Below are 20,841 nucleotides of genomic sequence, written 5' to 3'. Positions count from 1 at the left end.
ATATTGTTTTTCTTATTTCAGAGAAAAGATGGCATGAAGCCAGAAAGAACTTCAGTTTTCCCCCTGGATAAGGAGTGGGTTAGACTGAGTGTCCAGAGTCATTCAAGTTTTTTAGTTGGACAGTACCAAACTTTGTATAGTTTATACCAGGGATTGGCAAACTTTTTCTGTCACGGGCCAGACAGTGCACATTTTTGGCTTTGGGGCCATGTGGTCTCTGTCGCATATACTAAACTCTGCTATTGTAGTGTGAAAGCAGTCATAGATGATACGTTGATGAATGGGCGTGACAGGATTTGGCCCACAGTTAGTTTGCTGACTCCCAGTTTAGACCGAAATACCAATCTTCTAACCATCTGAAGTTAGGCAGAGAAATCAGGGAAAAAACACACTTTACTGATACAATTTTATTAATTCCAGGTACATAATATAACTGGTCTTTCACATCTAAAGATAACAATCTAACAAGTTATCATAATTTCAGGTTATACATACTTTAATGAACTAGATTTATAAAAGATATAAAAATATTTCACAAGCTTGGGAGAATATGGTCATGAGACTTCATTTTAAGGAGAGGTATAGGATATGTTACAGATTTTTTAAATTTACAAAGGATTTTTCAAAATTTACACTATTAATAAAGTTCTTGCTTACATTATCCACATTTTATCTTTATTCATCAGGAGCCTTAAGCAGAGCAGCTTTCTTCTTATACTTGTCTCCAATCTCTCTAATATTTTCCAAGAGATCTTCAGACATGTATTCTTCATAGTCTCTATCAGCTTTAGCAATCTGCTCCTCAAGATGTTTCTAGTGAAAACAATTAGCAATTGTTAATGTAAAAACATTAATTTCTTTTAAAGTGTTTGTGAAACTTACAAACAAGACTGTAACATTTGTAAGAATGGGGATAAAAGGAATACTCCCGTATCCACCATGTAGGCCCCTTTTGGGCCCCTTCCTAAACACATGCCCTCTCTTTTCTCCCCAGAGACAACCACTCTCCGGAACAGTGCTTTGCTTTTCTTTATACTTTTTCTACACACACACAGATACAGATATATACGTATGTATCTCTAAACAATATACTAGTTTAGTGGTACCTGGATTTAACCTTCATATTTATTTATTAAACGTAATGTTCTATGACATTTTTTTCATTCACTATTTTAAGATTCATTCATGCTAATGCATATAGCAATAGTTTATTTAGGTACCGCTATATAGTATTCTATTGAATATATCAATATTTACTTATCCATTTTACTGTCAATGGATTTTTGTTTGTTCCCAGCTGTGGTAGGCTAAATAGCCGCCTCCCCAAAGATGTCCATGTCCCAATCCCCAGACCCTATGAATATGTTATCTTACATAGCAAAAGGAACTTTGCAGATGTGATTAAGTTAAGGATCTTGAGAAAGGAGATTATTCTGCATTATCCTGGTGGGTCCAAAAGTAATCACAAGGGTCCTTGTAAGAGGGAATCAGCACTGTGAGAGTCAGACAAGATATATAAGAACAGAAAAGAGGTCAGAGAGAGTAGAAGATGTTGTGCTGTTGGCTTTGAAGATGGAGGAAGAGGCCACAAGCCAAGGGCAGTAGGTGGCCTCTAGAAGGTGAAAAAGGCAAGGAAATGGATTCCCCCCTAGAAACTCGACAAGGATTTCAGTCCAAAGGGCCCATTTCAGACTTCTGACTTCCAGAAATGTATGAAAATAAATCTGTGTTGTTTTAAACCAGCAGTTGGTGGTAATTTGTTACTGCAGCAATATGAAACTAATAACCAGGTTATTTGCTTTTTTACTATTTCAAATATTATTGTGTAACAAATTACAACAAACCAGGTGGCTTAAAACAACAGAAATTTATTCCCTCACAGTTTTGGAGGCTATAAGTCCGAAATCAAGATGTTGGCAGGGCCATGCTCTCTCTGAAGGCTCTAGAGAAGAAGCCTTCCTTGCCAGTTCCCAGCAATCCTTGGCACTCCTTCGCTTATAGCTGCGTCACTCTAATTTCTCCCTTCTCTTCACATGGCCTTCTTACAGTGATACCAGTCACTGGATTTCGGGCCTACCCTAATCAAGTATGACCTCATCTGAACTCATTACATCCACAAAGACTTTATTTCCAAACAAGGTCATATTATGAGATACTCGATAGACATGAATTTTGGGGAGATACTATTCAACTCAGTACAGTACCCTAGCACACAATGTAAAAATTTCTTTAATTAAACACCGAGAGTGGAACTGCATAGTTTTATTAGGGATTGCCAAATTGCTTTCAAAAATTGTCACATGGATTTACAATCCCAGCAGCATAAATGAGAACTCCCATTTCTCCACATCCTTGTTGGCACTTACTACTATAAAACTAATTTTTTTGGCCAATTTCTTGAGGGTAGGAATTGGTATATTTTTTCATACGTTTATTTGCCACATTAGCTCTTTGTGAAATTCCCATTTGAGTCCTTTGCCCACTTTCCCTATTTATGTTTCAGAGGTCATTATATATCTGGATGTTAATCCTTTATCAGTTGTTTTTAAAAATATCTTCTATCATTTTGTGGCTTGTCTTTCTACTCTCTATGCCTTTTGATGTAGAGATCTTAATTTTAATAAAGCGAATTTATAAATAATTTCCTTTGTGGTTTGTACTTTTCGTGTCTAATTTAAGAACTCCTTTACAATTCTTCAAGTGTAAAGACAGTCTCTTATAATTCTTCTAAAAGTTAATAATTTAGCCTCACATTAATTTCTTAATCCGTCTGGAACTGACTTCTGTCTAGGGTTTAAGCCAGGAATCCAACTCTATTAACTGAACAATTCATTTTACCCCACTATTCTGCAATACTCTCTCTCTCCTATATCAGTTTCCTGTCTATGCTCACGCATTCATTTCTGGACTCCTAATCAGAGAGATTGGTTTGTATGCATCAATACTACAATGTATTAATTATAGCTTTATAATTATTTTTGGAACATCTAAATAGACAAAAGAAATGATTTTGTGCCCCTCAGGGAGGTAGGAGTCCAGAACAGGAGCCAGCAACCTTTTTCTGTGAAGGGCCAAGTAATAAATATTTTAGGTTTTGTGAGCCAGATCAACCCTGCCGTTGCAGTGGGAAAGCAGCCACAGACAGTACGGAAATGAATGAAGTGGCTGTGTTCCAATAAAACTTTATCTACAAAAGCAGGCTGTGGGCACAATTTGGCCTGCAGGCTGCAGTTTGTTGTCCCCTGATCTAGAACATCAAGCCACATATAGGACCTGTATGGGGCTCCAAGCAGAAACTGCTTAAGAAACGCTTTGCCCCAGAGAAAAAATATACCATCTAAAAATACCATTAGATCCAAATTCCTCTGTTTTCTTTAGTCCAATTTCCTTACTTGTAAAATTTCCCCACATTAGCTTTTAATGATGATCAGCTGACTTTCTATGCTCCTTCCATACTTTACTGGCTAATTGTGAATTTCGCACGGTGCAAAGTAAGTGCTCATTCTCCTTGGGAGAATGAGAAAGTAATCACTCAAATCATTTTCCGGTCTGTGGTTCAGATGAACAATACTAGTCGAAAAAGGATCCATGAAAGGTTATAAAGCCACTAAGTGGCTGAATTAGGAAGAAGAGGGTAGAACCCAGGTTTTCTGATGTAGTATCCAGGATGTTCTTGTTCTTACCACCAAGAAGAGAAGAGCACTGGCGCAAGAAAGCAGCAGTTCAACGTCTTTCAGGGGAGATGAGGGGAAATAAGCTATCACACGCTCTATTTTCAATAAATGGAGCCCTATTAATATGATATGAGTTTTTTCCCTTAAACCATTCACAACTGGAAATACATTATCACCTGATAAATTACCCAAGAATTTTCGAGTTTAGCAATTTAACTTAGCTTTTGGACTCTGTACAGCTGGTTGAAGAAACAGTTTCATTGTTGACTTTCAAGCTATGCGAAAGGTGGGAATAAGGTAAACTTCATGTTTTTGAAGTACTTTATTCTGTGTTTATATGAAATTAACAGAAAGGAAAAGTATTTGTTGTAACGTATACTCTTTCATCTAAATCTTAATGAAATCTTAAATGTACTAATATGTTTTCAGTATGTAGAATGTGGCCTGGCACAACATCATTATATACTGTTGATGTAATAAATATCATTGTATGTTGTTTATGTGAACAAAACAGATTACTTTATAAAATGCACAGGTATCCCCTTACCACACCGCTTGGCAGGATTCTTCTGATAAATTTTTACTAGATCATATTTTCCAGAGAAATAACATTTAATTTCCACAGAAACAAAACAGAAATATATCAAAGTTTTAAAAAGCTTTCTTAGAATGTGGGAAAGACCTTCACAAACTTACCTCCACAGACCCTACATGTGTAGCAACCATCTCTAAAAGACGCTGCAAGTTATTTCCCACCTTTCGTCTTTCTTCAGTTGTGGTCTGCACAACAAGCTGGTATCTGTGGAATAAAAACTCTTGTTTGAGTTGTCTAGAAACAAACCTAATATATCAGTTCTAGTTAGCTTGCTTCTCCTTTTCATTGCTTCTCCTAATATTCAATTAAACCAGACTCTGATTGATATATGTGCTGCTTGCTCTATGTATAATTCATAGAGGGCCACTTCTCAATCATTAAAACAGAAATAAAAACATTTTCAAAGATCCTTTGCAAGCAACAAAACAAAACAGCACCAAAACCTTGTGTTTTAACATACAAAGCTTGGGAGCAAATGGTTTAACCTGAGTCTCCAAAGCGATTGTAAACTTAAATGCTTTCAGAGGCAAGACATTAAATACATTTGAATGGGAGAGTAGAAGTCTTACCTTTAGGCATTCAAACTCAAAACAAAAACTGCAAGCCAAAGAAAACCTTCAAGTGAGTTTACTATCTCTAGGCTACAAATAACGAAACGAAGAGGTGTGATTTTTTTAAGAGTTGTACTTCTAACCTCAAAGTAAGATTTTTTAGTTATTTCAGGGCCACTTAATTAAGACTTAAAAAAGTATATTTTAATATAAATATACATTCAGCCTATGGATTAACTATTCAGTATATTGATTTGATATAGGTTGCACGAGAGAATTATATACAGTAAGGCAGAATATTCTTTAATGAAGGAATGTCACTATTTTTAGTTATAGTTATTACATAATGTGGCTAAAGCTTTTTCTATGTGAGTTTTAAAATTATAGGGGAGGGGCCGTAGCAGTTAAGTGCGCGCGCTCCGCTGCTGGCAGCCCCGGGTCAGATCCCGGCCATGCACCGATGCACCGCTTGTCAGGCCATGCTGTGATGGCGTCCCATATAAAGTAGAGGAAGATGGGCATGGATGTTAGCCTAGGGCCAGTCTTCCTCAGCAAAAAGAGGAGGACTGGCAAGGATGTTAGCTCAGGGCTGATCTTCCTCACAAAAAAAGAAAAAAAAAGTTATAGGGGAAACCAACAGGAAATTAACAATGTATAATTTAATAACTAAGAACTTCTAAGAAATGTTATAATATACAGTCAGTTCTGCTATAACGGTTGTTTGGAAACATGTATTTGTTCCAACAGCATTGATATATTAGGTAGAAATTTGAGCATAATGCAAATTTTGTATTTGCTTATGCCAGTTTCTTCCTTAGAAATACTAGGTGAATGCAGAAAACTGCACTCAGCTGAATCCAGATGTAAAGGAATACACAAAACACAAAATACATACACACACACCTCAAACATGTACCAGCTCTCTCAGTTCATTGCCTATGTGATGAGCCACACACATCCACATCTGCTGTTACAACTTTCCATCTGATTCAGATAACCCTCCTTCCACCTCTTCTCGATAATTCACAAGCTGCAACCCTTCTGAATGCCCATTTCCCCAGGCAAACCTCAGGTCTTTTTAAGGTAAACCGTCATATTTATCGTAGCATTTATGTATTTCTTAACCATTTAACATGTGTACAATTGTGCTAACATTTTTACTAGGCTCCCATCTTTTGCTTATGGGTGTCACTGACAGACTTTTAGAGTGTTGTGCTCAATTCGAATTTTCCCATAAGTGCTGTGACTTTTACTGCATGATTATGCACAGTGTGGTGATTATTATGATGGCACAGGTTGTGTTACAGCAGACTAACTGTACAATTTATAGTATAATTATAGTTTACTATATAATATACATAATTTCTAAGAAATATATCTTAAAAATATGAACTTAGTGGAGTTTATTAAAGCCTAGTGGAATTTTGTTAAAATTTACTAAAAAATAGTCAGTTATTTGAATTGATTTTAAGATTTTGTTTCCAGGGACTAAAAGCCATCTATTAATTAGATCTAAAAATGAATGATTTCTTAGGGGGCAATAGCTATAATAGTAGCAGAACGTGTTTTTCTAGGGAAAGTATCTCAAGTTATAAGCTGTTCTGCTTAAGTTATATTCACTACTCCCTCTCCCCCAAATAGCTCTATAATATAAATTAAAGCAAACATAATTTAGTTTTACAGAAATGTTAAATAATTAATCTGAAAATAAACATAAATCTTGGCGAGATGAACTTACTCCCGCTGAAGAGCATCTAATTCATTCATAGCTTCACTGAGGCCCTCATTAACAGCACTCTCTAGCAGGTGCTTGTGTTTCTCCAAGGACTCCAGCTCACTGGCACATTTTTTGTCCTCTTCCTCAGCTTCCTATCAGGATAAAGTCATGGTTATGATTTTTTGATATTTACATTCTATATACTCCAAGTGGATTAAAAAAAATTTATGTAAAGCATTTAAAAAAAAATCAGGTTGCATCATCATTTGTATTCTCAGGATGCTTAATGCTTTACATGTAAGAGACTTTAAAATGCTTCTTTGGGAATTTTATACTGTAAACATAAATGTGACCCTTTCAACAGGCCTGTATAGAATTCATTCAGCAGTATTTTCAAGTCTGTACTGCAGGAAATTTTCTGATACTCTGATTTAAATTTTTTACATGAGCATCAAAGAGGCCTTTTATATAGGTCAAAACGTGGATAACTTTCATACTACCATTATTTCACATATGTATTAACTAGGTACAGGCAAAGTAGCCCCAATTCATCAATTCTTAGATTTCTCAAGATGAAATATGATAAAGTCTTTCATTTAAGTGCTTTAGAGAATAAACTCAAGTGTATTGTCATGGAGGACATATGAAACAACAAAATGATTACCAAATGCCTCCTATTTCACACGTAGATCATATTATTGTGGTGTGTTTTCTAAAAATTTCACACTGCTTAAAAAAAATGTATAGGCCCTAAATATAATACAGGTCAAGAGAAAAGTTTTTAATTCCTGATAATTTGTTGGTATAACTAAGTAAAAAATATTGGTGTGGGGCTGGCCCCGTGGCTTAGTGGTTAAGTGCTCGCGCTCCGCTGCTGGTGGCCCGGGTTCGGATCCCGGGTGCGCACTGACGCACCGCTTCTCCGGCCATGCTGAGGCCACGTCCCACATACAGCAACTAGAAGGATGTGCAACTATGACATACAACTATCTACTGGGGCTTTGGGGGAAAAAAAGGAGGAGGATTGGCAATAGATGTTAGCGCAGAGCCGGTCTTTCTCAGCAAAAAGAGGAGGGTTAGCACGGATGTTAGCTCAGGGCTGATCTTCCTCACAAAAAAAAAAAAAAAATTGGTGTGGTTAAAATTTTCATGTAAATTGTATAAGTGGTAATGCACAGTCATCTGAGTACTTCTCTAAGTAAAATGCTGGCCAGAAGGTGGGTTAGAGGTGGTTGGAAATGAATCTTATTATTTGACCCACATTTTAGATTTCATGCAAATGGTCTTTGGAATTTGGCCAGGATAGTCCTTTGCAATGACCCTTTATAGGCAATCACATATATAAAAGGCCTTATTGGGGTTCAAGCTTTAGGAGTACTTAACACTAAATCTCTATAAAAAGGTAGAAGAGATTATGTTTAAAACATGTTTTCGTCTTGCAAGGATACTGAATCACATATGCAAGTATAAACTATTAATGGGACAGAAAACATGTTCTATGGTGAGGTAGCCCTGTTCCAGAAAAAAGTCCTTTAAAAGAACAAAATAACTCCTTACAATACACTTGGGAAGAGAAGACTAAACTAAAACGCAAGTTGTAGGACATAGCTTAAAAAGTTCAGTTCGATGTCAGAACAGGTGCCTAGTCAATCAATTCATGACATAGCTTTGGCTAACCTATACAAACTGTGGCAAAGGTCTTACCTTAACTTTTTGTTGGTAAAGATCATCCAGCTTTTGAACTTCTTCTTTCAGAGATCGTACACTTCTCCTGCTTTCTGTTATCATTGTATTTAACTTGGGGAATAAAACTTTGGTTGAGAAATCATAACTATACATCAAAAAAATTTTAATAAGTTAAAGAACTTTTATATTATCAATCAACTAACTGAACCATTTTATTTCTTCTGGTCCTTTTGAACTCTCACCTATTATTTGTCCAAGAAATTTATTATTCCCCAAAGAGGAGTTAATTTCAAGGAAACATGTTTTTTAATGTATAATGTTTAAATGCAGAGCAGTATAGTAGGGCATTAGTTAAGAATCAAAGGTCTGGCTTAATTCTCAGTAAAATAAGGATACCAATATCCATTTTTCTGCTAGTAGCTGTGGGAGTGCTTTTTAAGCTCTAATACATATTATATAAACATTACATATACTATTAATATTTTTATATTAATAAACATAAATTGTTTTTGCTCTCTATTTTGAAGTCTAGCTTTACTTAGACTTTAGTTATCTAGCTTTCCACTTGTGTGTTCATTCTGGGATGTTAAAGAGAACTATTCATATTGATTTTACTGGATAATGTTTGCTAACTGGTTATAGTCAACACATTCTTTCAAAGAGTAATAAAATAACCACATTTAATCTTGTTAAAGCTTGAGCTTTAAGATATGTTGAAACCAAAACTGAAGGAAAAAAGTGTTTCTAAAGTTCCTTTCCCGTTGACAAGTGCTGATACCAGTTGATACCGGTAATTAATACAGAATGTTTTCCAGCTAGACCAAGAGGAAGATATTTCCTGCAGGATAGGGTTAAAATGTATAAATAAGCTGACATCTTTCTTTAAAAGGATGATTCTACACTTACATGAAATTAAAAGAATTATATACATATGTTTTGGGCAAAATTTAGTGAAGTTATTATTATTTGGCAAAAGACAAAAATGATTACACTTATTAAAGAAACTTGCATATATTTCTCATTTAATTATCAAAAGTCCCTTGTGAGGGATGTTCCTTTCCTATTTGACAAGCGAAAAGAGTCAGCTGGAAAGACTGCTCTTTACTCAGGATCATGCAACTAGCATGTGCCCAGAACTCAAAACTAGATGTTCTAAGTCCAAGAATGTTTTCTATACCACCTGCCTTTCTAATTATTTTAAAGACTAGAGTTACTGAAGCTATAAACTTTGCTTCCACTTTAAAGATATGTTACTTCTGAAGTAACTATTAAGTTAAACAAGTTGTTTCATTAAACTCACCTGCTGTAAGACCAACAGACACCTAAAAAACCAGAACTTCCACTAGGCCCTCACGGTTGGTCAAAGTTATGTTTACTTACCTCTGAGCAGCTTCTACTTTCCATGTCAGCTTTACTAAAGTTTCATCAATTAATTAAACAGTTTCCCCTGATTACAAAAATACACATTTCCATTGTGGTCAATAGTGGAAAAATTAAAGAAAATAACAATCACCAATAATTCTGCAACCCAAAAGAACCACTATTAGTATTTGGCATACTTCCTCCAGTATTTCTTTTTCTTTCATTCATTCATTCATTCATTCATTCAATAAAGAGCTCTCAAGATGCTTATAAGCAAAGAAGATATCATTAATTACTTTAATTAGATGATTTTTTCCCTTCTATCATTAAGAAGACAGAAGCCACTAGACTGGAATTCCATCACTTCCTGCCTCCAACAGTTGGGGCCCAGGGTAGGTCACTCCAAAATATCCCACAATAGCATATTGATTATTTTCAATTAAAGTTACTTGAGAGGCAAAAAGGGCATTCTGACCCTCCTGTCTCTGTTCCCGCTGAAAGCACGAAAAAAATCTCCCATGTGAGAGGTGCTCTCCCTGCATCCTTATCACCAGAGCTAGGGAATTCAGGGCTGAGAAACCTGCATGAACAAACCTTGCTAATTTACTACCTCAAGCCTAAACTCTGCTTAAATTCCTCACTAATTACGTATCCTAACCCTAACCCTAAGTTTCTTTGTCCTGTCAATTCTTCACAAATTCACTGTTTCTTTGTGTAAAAGATATATACACTGTCTACTTTGTTCACTCTTCGAGCATCACTGCTTTATGATCTCCAACACGTACGTATTAAACTGGGTTTTTTTCCTGTTAATCTAGTCTTGTGTCAATTTTATTACTAGTCCAGCCATAAAAACTCAAGAAGGGAAGAAAGGGCATTTTCCCCCGCGCAACACAACCAACATATTCGTATGAGAACTTTCCTCCTTCCTTCCCGTCAGTTTCAGGATGCAGGGCACCCATTTTCCTCATGAAGAGAAGCAACCCCTCCAGCAACTCTCTGGATCTTGTGCCTTCATATTTCTTCACAGATCACATTCAAGTCCATCAATCCCTTTTGTTCCTAATTTTTTTAAATTGACCCTCTTTCCCTTGAACTCTCTCATCTTTAAAACCAAACCCCCTCCCCCGTGAAAAAAGAAATAAACCCAAAAACAAAACCACAAAAAACAGAAACCTTTCCCATATACCACTTTCTAACTACCATTCCATCTCCTGCTTTCCTTAGACTCAAACATGCGTACTAGTCTAACGTGTAGTAGTCCATGAAGAGTAGACTATTCATCACATAAGTATCTTCCTCTTCTACTGTTCAAACTTCAATCCACGGTAATATGCTTTCTGGCTCCTCTGCTTCACAAAGTGCTTTTACAAATGTCACCAGAAACACCTTACTTGCTAATGCCAATGAGCACCTTTCAGACTTAATCTTATTCAACATCTGGGTAACATTTGTAGTCGCTGACCACTCCCTTCTGAAATCCCCTTCCTTGGTTTCTAAGACCATGGAAACTCCTGGTTTCCTCTTTAAGACTTGGGAGTTCCTTCTAACTCTTCCTTATAGGTTTCTCTTTCTCTGCTTGTACTTTGGATGTAAATGTTCTCCCAGGATTCTGATCTTGGCTATATTCTCATCTGCTCACTTGGGAGAGCTCTCTCATTCTCACACCTGGGAGATCTCCTGGCTTTAACTACCTGCATGCTAAGAAATATCCATCTATATCTATATATTTCCAAACTCCAACTGCCTACTGGACATTCTCTAATTTGACATCCCAGAGACCTGAAATTCAGCATATCCCACTCTGAAATTCTTTCTTCTACACTCTTTTCTTGTATTCTTTTTTTTTTTTTTTTTTAAAGATTTTATTTATTTTTTCCCCCCAAAGCCCCAGTAGATAGTTGTATGTCATAGCTGCACATCCTTCCAGTTGCTGTATGTGGGACTCGGCCCCAGGATGGACGGAGAAGTGGTGCCTCGATGCGCACCCGGGATCCGAACCCGGGCCACCAGCATTGCAGCGCGCGCACTTAACCACCAAGCCACAGGGCCGGCCCGTTTTCTTGTATTCTTTATCAAGGTTCTAGAACATCACCACTAACAAAGATTCTCTCCTTGACCAAACTACTCAGGCTCTTCTGAACTCTTCTCAACTAGGCTGACTTTTGGGCTTCCATGTTTACCTCTGTATTATCCAGTTTTAGCAAGAATCCTGCTAAGTCAGTTTAACCAGAATCCCCTATCTTCAATATCTGATCAGTTTCCTCGTTCTCCACCAACCCCCAGATGATGTCTGATCACCCTGACCTGCCTTCAGCAAGAACCCTGTTAGGTTAATTTAGCCAGAATCCTCCCATACCTCTAGATGTTTCCTCTCAGTAATTTTCCATCCACTGATCTCCACCGTACCTCTTGGCTATAAATTCCCACTTTTCTTTGTTGTATTCGTAGTTAAGCCCAATTTCTCTCAACTACTACAAAACCCCATTGTAATAGCCTTCCTTGAATAAAGTCTGCCTTACTGCCTTTAACAAGTGTCATGAATAATTTTTCTTTAATACCATATACCAAAGCTGGACATGTGGATATTCTTAATTGCTCTCTCTTCCTTAACTTTCACATCCAAAGAGACCACTAAATTATGTTGTTTCAATCTTTAAATCTCTTTTCTCTATCTTTACTGTAATAGCCTTGGTTTGAGTCCTTACCATTGATTGCTTAGGATACTGTTAAGTCTCTTAATCGTGTGTCTCTAGTCTTGTGAACCTCTAACCTGTTCTTCAAAATGCTAACACTGTGAGTTTACTAAAATACAGTATTCTTCCCTCCCTGTGGTTTCACTTTCCGCACTTTCAGTTACCTGTGGTCAACTGGGGTCCAAAAATATTAAATGGAAAATTCCAGAAATAAACAATTCATAAGTTTTTAATTGCATGCTGTTCTGAGTAGTATGACGAAATCTTGCGCCATCCAACTCTGTCCCATCGGGAACGTGAATCATCCCTTTGTCCATTGTATCCACACTGTATACTCTACCTGCCAGTCAGTCACTTAGTAGCTGTCTTGGTTGATCTTGACAGATCAACTGTCACAGTATCGCAGTGCTTATGTTCAAGTAACCCTTATTTTACTTAGTAATGGCCCTTAGTAAAAGTGCATTAAGTTCTTGACTTAATAAGGAAAGAAAAAAAAAATCGTATGCTGAGGCTGCTAAGATCTATAATAACTTGTATTATATTGTTATAACTGTTCTATTTTATTATTAATTATTATTGTTAATCTCTTACTGTGCCTAATTTATCAATTAAACTTTATCATAGGTATGCATGTATAGGAAAAAGCATATATAGAGTTCGGTACTATCTGCAGTTTCAGGCATCCACTGGGGGTCTTGGAATGGATCTCCTATGGATAAGGGGGGACTACTGAAATCTTGAAATCTGTTAGCCAGAACACAATAGTTCTTGAAGAGTTCAATTAACTAGGGGTTTCCTTTAATTGTTTGGTGTTATACAAACAATGCTGTTTGTTTGCATTTGAGAAATAGCTTCTTAACTTTTCTTAATCTATAACAATGTTTAAAGGTTATTGAATACAGTAGTAGTATTCTCTCTCAGGGATACTGATGATGTTATGTTTCAAGTCTCTCAGAAGCAGGAACTTTCTGTAAACTACTTTTGGAAATAGACTTCTATAGGCATTTAAATTTGAGTTCCCCTGCATTCCATGGTCTGGAATGAAAAATTTGGTAAATAGAAATGTATTAATCTATCACGGCTAGTTAGTCTCTAACCCCAAATAGTACATACCCACTTTACAAGTAGCCACCACAATCCCTTTTAGTATAGAAAAGGATATTATTAAATTACCTCAAGTTAAAGGAGGCAATTCTCCATTTAAAAAAAAGGGAAATTCACTCAGTTTCATAACACTTCATCATCAATGATATGCGAAGCCTAGGATGTTTAGGTTACTTAAAAAATTATTTCAGGGACAGCCTTGTGGCCTAGTGGTTAAATCTGGTGTGCTCTGCTTTGGCAGCCCAGGTTTGGTGCCTGGGCACAGACCCACACCACTCGTCAGTGGCCATGCTGTGGCGGCCAACCACATACAAAACAGAGGAAGACTGGCACAGATTTTAGCTCAGGGTGTATCTTTCTCAGCGACAACAACAACAAAAATTATTTCAAAAGTTTCTAAGTCAAGGGTATACCCAACTCTCATTTTTCATATTTTATTAAAAATTCATTCCTCAGCAATCAGAAACCACAAATCGCATTTAAGTTTTAAAAAATCTTATTTTTGCTTTTAATTCTATGTTTTGTTACTTACTTGTTCTAAAGTATCCTCTAGCCCCATTTTTTTATTTAGAGCTTTATTAATTTCTTCTTCAGTTTGGTTCAAGAGTTCCTTGAGTGGTACCTATAAAATACATAGGGATGTGGGTTACATATGACTCATGTAGTTACAAAATTTCTATCATGCTTCATGATAGGGGGAACCACTTTTAGAGAAAAAAAGCAAAGTCATGATGTTTTTAATCTAAATTAATACACCATCAATAAGAAAATAAAACTAATTTTGAATGTAACTTTTATAACTACAGAGTATAACTTGCTTCTGCTTTTGAATACTCGCAAAATTCTAGATTTGCTTATCTATTCTGGAAATTCACTGCTATTATTTAAACATTTTATAAGTACACTTAGTTTAATGCAGTATCTTTCTCAAAAACAATTTATAGGTAGGTTGTATTTTTATGCTATGTTTTCCAGATGCATCATTTTTCTTTTAATCCTTTTCAACTGTTTAGTCTTAAAAATTATCTGCTTGTATTTCTTCTTCTTTTTGCTATTCATTGTAACTCAATTGTAACAGCAAAAGACTTGAAACATGGCAAATGTCCATCAACAGGGACTGGTTGAATAAGCAACACAATGCAGGACTTTAAGGCTGCAAAAGGAACAAGGAAGATCTCGATATACTACTGCAGAGAGATTGCCAGGATGGGTTGTTCCATGAATAAAGCAAGGTGGGTGTCCAGAAGAGGCCAATGTTGACCAGTTCATTTAAATAAGGATATAACTCAGGAACAGCCAGATGGAAGAGATGCATAGGGCAAGGTATTTGGGAAGGGGTGCAGAGCTTCCACTCTCTCCGGGCATGTCACTCTCCCTGTAGCTCCATATGTTTACCAACCTGGAAGCTTTTATCTACTTGTATTTCTTATGTTTATCCTCTATTCTACTGACTTTATTTCAACACAGTATTTCATTGCTTCCCATTATTTTTTTTTATTGAGGTGAAACTCATATTTTAAAATAATTTAAACTGAAATAATTAAGTTAAAATGAATTTAACTTAAAATTAACTCTTTTAAAGTGTACAATTCAGTGGCATTTAATACATTCACAATGTTGTGTAACCATCACCTCTAGTTCCAAAACATTTTCATCACTCCAAAAGAAAACTCTGTATATTACTATGTTTTCAGTAGGTCTTTAGAAGTTATTGCTGAGTTTTAATTTTGTCTTTTTTTTTTTTTTTTTTTTTAAACTCCAGGGTCATCTTTAATTCGTTTTTCCTTTTTTTTTTTCCCCAAAGCCCCAGTAGATAGTTGTATGACATAGTTGCACATCCTTCTAGTTGCTGTATGTGGGCTGTGGCCTCAGCATGGCCTGAGAAGCGGGGCGTCGGTGCGCGCCCGGGATCTGAACCCAGGCCGCTAGCAGCGGAGTGCGCGCACTCAACCGCCAAGCCATGGGGCCGGCCCTTGTCTTCTCTTTTTTGAAAGATGTAATGACTTCTTTAATCTCTTTAAGAACTTTTCTCCAAATACTACTTATTTGGGGTTGCACCTTTTTAATGCTATTTCTATTTTTACTGTTCTTTTATTATGTAAAACTATTTCCAGAGATCAAAGAAAAAAATTTTCCTTCTTTTCTGAGCGTCTGTATTCTTTTGGCACTATGTAATCTTTTCTACAGAGATTTGATTCAGGTAATTATTTTCTTGCACCAGTCATGTCAAACTATTCAAAGTGGTGGTGAGTAAACTCTGTCTGCTTGCCTGTCTGCTTGCCCATCCATCTACCTACCTTCCTAGCTATCTACTGTTCAAGAAACAATTGAGTAAAACACTGTTTACTGAATGCATTTTTTTTTCTATTGAAAATGAGTCTAGCTTTATTTAATCAAAGTCTGTCCACTAATAAATTGCAATCTTTGAGGGCCTGGCCCGGTGGCGCAAGCGGTTAAGAGTGCGCGCTCCGCTGCGGCAGCCCGGAGTTCGCCGGTTCGGATCCCCGGCGCGCACCGACGCACTGCTTGTCAAGCCATGCTGTGCCGGCATCCCATATAAAGTAGAGGAAGATGGGCATGGATGTTAGCTCAGGGTCAGTCTTCCTCAGGAAAAAAAAAAAAATTGCAATCTTTGGGAAAGTTGGGACTGTATCTTTCTGGGCATTTTATCTCCAGTACGTAGCTGGTATGGAATATTGTATGTACTCAATAAATAAGTTATTGAATGAATGAATGATTCTCAAGGGAAAAAATGAAAAGCTTTAGACTTTCATTGACATTCTTCCTTTCAAAAACTAAGTATTTTGAAAACTGACATTTTTGGGGAGCCACTCAAACACTAAAATCTGTGAATAATAGAGAAGTTGCAACAGAGCAATTTAAAAATTTTCCTCCCCAAATTACATCTTTGACCATATCTGAAAATTAGGTGCTGATTTCTCACTACTGACTGCTAGTGTTACTTAAAGTTCTATTATATTTCATGCCTTCATGTGTGTCCTTGTGCCTGAAACTCTTTTCCATAGACCACTCCCATAAATACCTCTTCTATTGAGATTTTGTTCCAGGTTCATCATCTCTGTGAGGATTTTTCTCTCAGTTCTGGGAAGAAGTGATCTTGCTACCATACCTTGTAAAGACATCTAATAAAGCATGTGTATGGCATTTATTTATTTATGTCTTTCTTCCCCGAGGGGACTAGTAGCAACTTGATAGCAAGAGTCAGGTCATTTTTGTCTTTATAATCCTGGTGTCTATTTTGTACATAATCAGATTTTTTATTGGATAGTTGAATAGATAAAGTAGGTAGAGAAGAAGAAAAGGCTTTGTAATTTAAAGAGTAAGGGACAATAGAGAGATTTTTACTACCAAGAAGAAGATAAAAAGTCTCAGTATTATATTTCTATGTTTAGTCCTGAGTTATGGACATGCTGAAGTTTAAACTCTTACTTACAGATATAGGAACCAGACATCAATCATATCTTTTAAAAACCTTCCGAAGCGCTCATGATCACTTACATAAACTTGAGCTCGGTATTTGACAAGGCAGTTGGCACCAGCTTCAGGATTAAACTTAATTTCAAAGTCATAACCTTTGGAATTCTCAGCACCCTTAGGAATAAGTTTTAATTTTCTAGCCAACTTGTGATACTCTGCTAATTGTGTTTCAATCTGTAAGAAGAGAACATAAAAAGAAATGTTAAAAATATCCAAACAGCCCCATTCCATGTGATTTTCAATTGGCATTTCTGTAATTTTACACAAACATTATGTCTATTTTTCGGTAGTTTAGTAATTTTTTAGTAGTAAGGGTGGCAGTTTTAAAATACAAAGAATGAAAGATTTATTCACTAAATTTGTAAGATAATTTTAAGACTATAATTAATTAGTAAGCATATACTACTGTTCTTCCATTATCTGACAAATAGTTTAGAATAAGAGTCCATATTTAGGTATTAACTAAAAGTCACTTTTTTTTTTTGAGGAAGATTTGCCCTGAGCTAACATCTTGTCACCTATCTTCCTCTTTTTGCTTGAAGAAGATTCGCCCTGAGTTAACAACATCTGTGCCACTCTTCCTATATTTTGTATGTGGGTCGCCACCACAGCACAGCTGACGAGTGGTATAGGTCTGTGCCTAGACCTGAACCCATGAACCCAGGCTGCTGAAGCGGAGCGTGTCGAACTTAATCACTACACCATGAGTCGGCCCCCAAAATTCACTTTTTAAAGTGCCAGATAGAGAAATTATGAGACAAAAACAAACAAACCTTAGTTCTGTCAATGTACAAAAAACATTTCATTTATCCAAAATAAGTGAAATGTAATCATTTAAGTCTCAAAATGTTATTTTAACTGTTTTGATAAAAATACTTTAGTAACACATTTTACTTTTTCTGGTCTCCTTCCTTCTTTCAAGGCTCTGTTCAAATTACATCATCAGAAAGGCTTTCCCTCTAATATAGCTACCCACCCCCAATTTCTCTATTCTCTTTATTTTTCTTCATAGCACTTACTATGCCCTGACATATGTTATTTATTTCTTCATCTCCACTGCTTGAATGTAAGCTCCATGAAAGCAGCTACATCCCCAGCACCTATAACAGTACTGGGCACATAGTAGATACTTGATATTTGATTAAATAAATGAATTTGCAGAGTTTAGCTAATGTATTTCTATACTGTTTCGTCTATTTAATACACTTAGTTCCTCACTGCTGTTACCTATCCATAAAAAGGAATACTTTGAGTGAAAGAATGCAGAGGCAAGAGCACCCACTAGAATTTGCTTAATTTGCAATTTCTAAAAATTTATCAGCTCTCAAAAGCAATACTACATATATATTAAATTTAGGATTTCTTATTCATGAATCAGGAAATCATTTCAATAACTATAATTTGTAATATAGTAGCTCTCAAGGGACTGTTAAGGTATGTGGGCCTATTTGTCGTTACACTAAATAGTCCTAAGGGTAGTTTCTTCTGTTCTTCTCTAGCATTTTATGTATCTACTGAAAACAGCTTTCACAAGCCCATGCACTTTATCATGCTTAACTGCAGAGAGAGCAAATATGTGGCACATTTCTCCTTCTCACAACCATTTCAGACAGTGAAAATCGATCACACTTTCATGATGAGTCCAGATGTAGCCTCAATGTCTATCTCATCATAGAGCTCCAGAAGGCTATTACGAGTCAGAGGTGGCATGCAGAATAAAAATTAGTCCAGGGGCCAGCCCGGTGGTGTAGTGGTTAAGTTCCCGCGCTCCACTTCAGCTGCCCAGGGTTTGCAGGTTCAGATCCCGGGTGTGGATCTATGCACTTCTTGTCAAGCCATGCTGTGGCAGGTGTCCCATATATAAAGTAGAGGAAGATGGGCACAGATGTTATCCCAGTGCCAATCTTCCTCAGCAAAAAGAGGAGGACTGACAACAGATGTTAGCTCAGGGCTAATCTTCCTCACCAAAAAAAAAAAAAAAAAAAAAATTAGTCCAGAAAAAAAGCTAATGAAATGTTTACATTGAACTTTTACATTCTGTTACTATTCTTTAATATCTCTCTTACCCAGTACCTAAGGCTTTCTTCTCACTGTCCATGGCCCTACTCTGGCCCCTCATTAGGCTACTGCTTACCTACTTCCCAGATAATTTTCTTCTTTCAGCCTGATCCTCTCAATCAAAAATAGCATTCACACAGCTAAATTCAGCTAAACTCAGTTTTCCTAGTCTAGAGATTCTTAACTTCCCCTTTCCCACACAGTGCTTTAGAGAGAAAATATATTCATTAACATCTGTTGAAATAACTCATTTTGGATTCACCGATCTAGTCTAACCACACTTCATTTTATAAATAAGGAAATTGAGGATATGAGAGGTTAGATGACACGTTGAGGTCACATAGGCATGTGGTGGCAAGTCCAGAGCTAAAACATAGGTTTACCAAATTCTAGGTTCAAAGACTTTTGGGATCACCATCACAGGCTATTTCTTATAAATGTATGTTTTTCTCCTTAATACACAGGGACAAAGATTACCTAGAAGGTCAGGAGGATAAGGGAGTACAGACGGTTAAGGCAAAGCAAAAATATGGCGAAACGGCCAAAAAAGGAGGTAATGCTTACTGCTCATATTCAACTGCCCATTCCATATTAATAATTACATATTTAGGTGTGTAAAATACAGATTTTGAATAATACAAAACAGTTAAAACCTAAGAAAGTATTTGCATTATGCCTATAATGTACCTTATAATTTGACCAGGAAGAAAAAACAGTATTGCCCCCTTAGGCAAAAACAACTGCTTCATTTGAACTACTTTTTAAATTTTAATTGTACTAAGGAAAGTGCTGGAGGAATAGGACAAAAAAACCCCATTACTTTTGGAGCAAAAGATATAGACTAAATTTTTCTCAGTGAGGTTTAAATTTTAGAACTACACCTACCAATGAACAAACATTATAACTGAAAATACTACGGCGAAAAACTTCAAACCAAAATTTAAGTCTGAAACTCTCTAGTCTGTTTTTCTTCATCAAAAAAAAAAAAAGCCTTTTTAAAGACATGCTTTCTTACCTTTTCTGAAAAAAAGAAAAGTCTTAACTTACATAAGTTTTCTTAGGAATGCAAATACTGTAACAGCAGAAAAGATCACTGTTGGAACTATATGATAGGAAAAATGTTCCTAGACAACTGTTAACTTATTATATTGTTTTAGAATACACTGGTGTCATGTCCATGATTATGCTGAATCATTAAGAAAAAGTTCATGTGTACTGAGAGCAACATTTAAAAGCAAGAGTAAATAGTGTATAGCTAAGTAAGGCAGAAGTATAGAACATTTATAAAAGATTGCTAACAAAAATCAGGATAAACTTTAATATCTAGAAATTCATATGGTCAGTAAGCCCACTTTCAACAATGTTGGCTAAGATGATAATGAATGTAGTACTTATAAAATTAAAATGAAGTCAATTTGGTTCTGATGCAGGTCACTAGTGACTGCTGCTACTGAATCTGACAGAAACTTTAATCCTCTTACTGCATTTGACACTGCTAATTCCTTCCTGACTCTTTCCTCTCTCAGCTTCTATTCTCTTGATCTCTCTCTAGTCCTCAGTTTCCTTTTAGGCCTCTCTTAAGGGGACTTTCTTTACTCTAAGATGCTGGTGTTCTCAGAGTTCTATCTTCCTTCTATGCATTCTTCCTTGGTGAATTCATCTACCCTTGTGGCTTGTAATACATCAATCACAATGCATACTGATTTTTACCAAATCTATGTTACAAACTCAGATATTTTATGCTGAGGTCCAGCCCCATATAACAATAGCTTATTAGTTATTTTCACTTGGATGCCCCTTGGACACAACAGGTTCAGCATACCATCCCCATTCCGGACTCGCAACTTCTTCTCTTCTATTCCTGAATGAGTGGTACTACTGCTTGCCCCATCGCCCAAGC

The 20,841-nt window shown here is 36.3% G+C and overlaps 1 protein-coding gene across 1 annotated transcript in view; it reads right to left on the bottom strand.

Annotated features, from left to right (window-relative positions):
• Positions 1-389: 389 nt before the first annotated feature.
• The window catches only part of NDC80 (NDC80 kinetochore complex component), a 46,832-nt gene continuing 26,380 nt past the window's right edge, over positions 390-20,841 (bottom strand). The window contains exons 12-17 of the mRNA XM_004421024.3: positions 16,905-17,057; positions 13,918-14,007; positions 8,242-8,334; positions 6,559-6,689; positions 4,371-4,473; positions 390-813 (exon numbers count right to left, since the gene is read on the bottom strand). Of these exons, the coding sequence (XP_004421081.1) occupies positions 676-813; positions 4,371-4,473; positions 6,559-6,689; positions 8,242-8,334; positions 13,918-14,007; positions 16,905-17,057 (708 nt within the window). The 3' untranslated portion in view covers positions 390-675. The remainder of the gene's footprint in view (positions 814-4,370; positions 4,474-6,558; positions 6,690-8,241; positions 8,335-13,917; positions 14,008-16,904; positions 17,058-20,841) is intronic.

This window comes from Ceratotherium simum, chromosome 14 (genome assembly GCF_057802395.1).
Source record: "Ceratotherium simum simum isolate JZ-2026a chromosome 14, ASM5780239v1, whole genome shotgun sequence".
In the NCBI taxonomy this organism is placed as follows: domain Eukaryota; kingdom Metazoa; phylum Chordata; class Mammalia; order Perissodactyla; family Rhinocerotidae; genus Ceratotherium; species Ceratotherium simum.
Note: the sequence above shows the minus strand (reverse complement) of the source record. Positions and strands in the feature narration are given on the sequence as shown.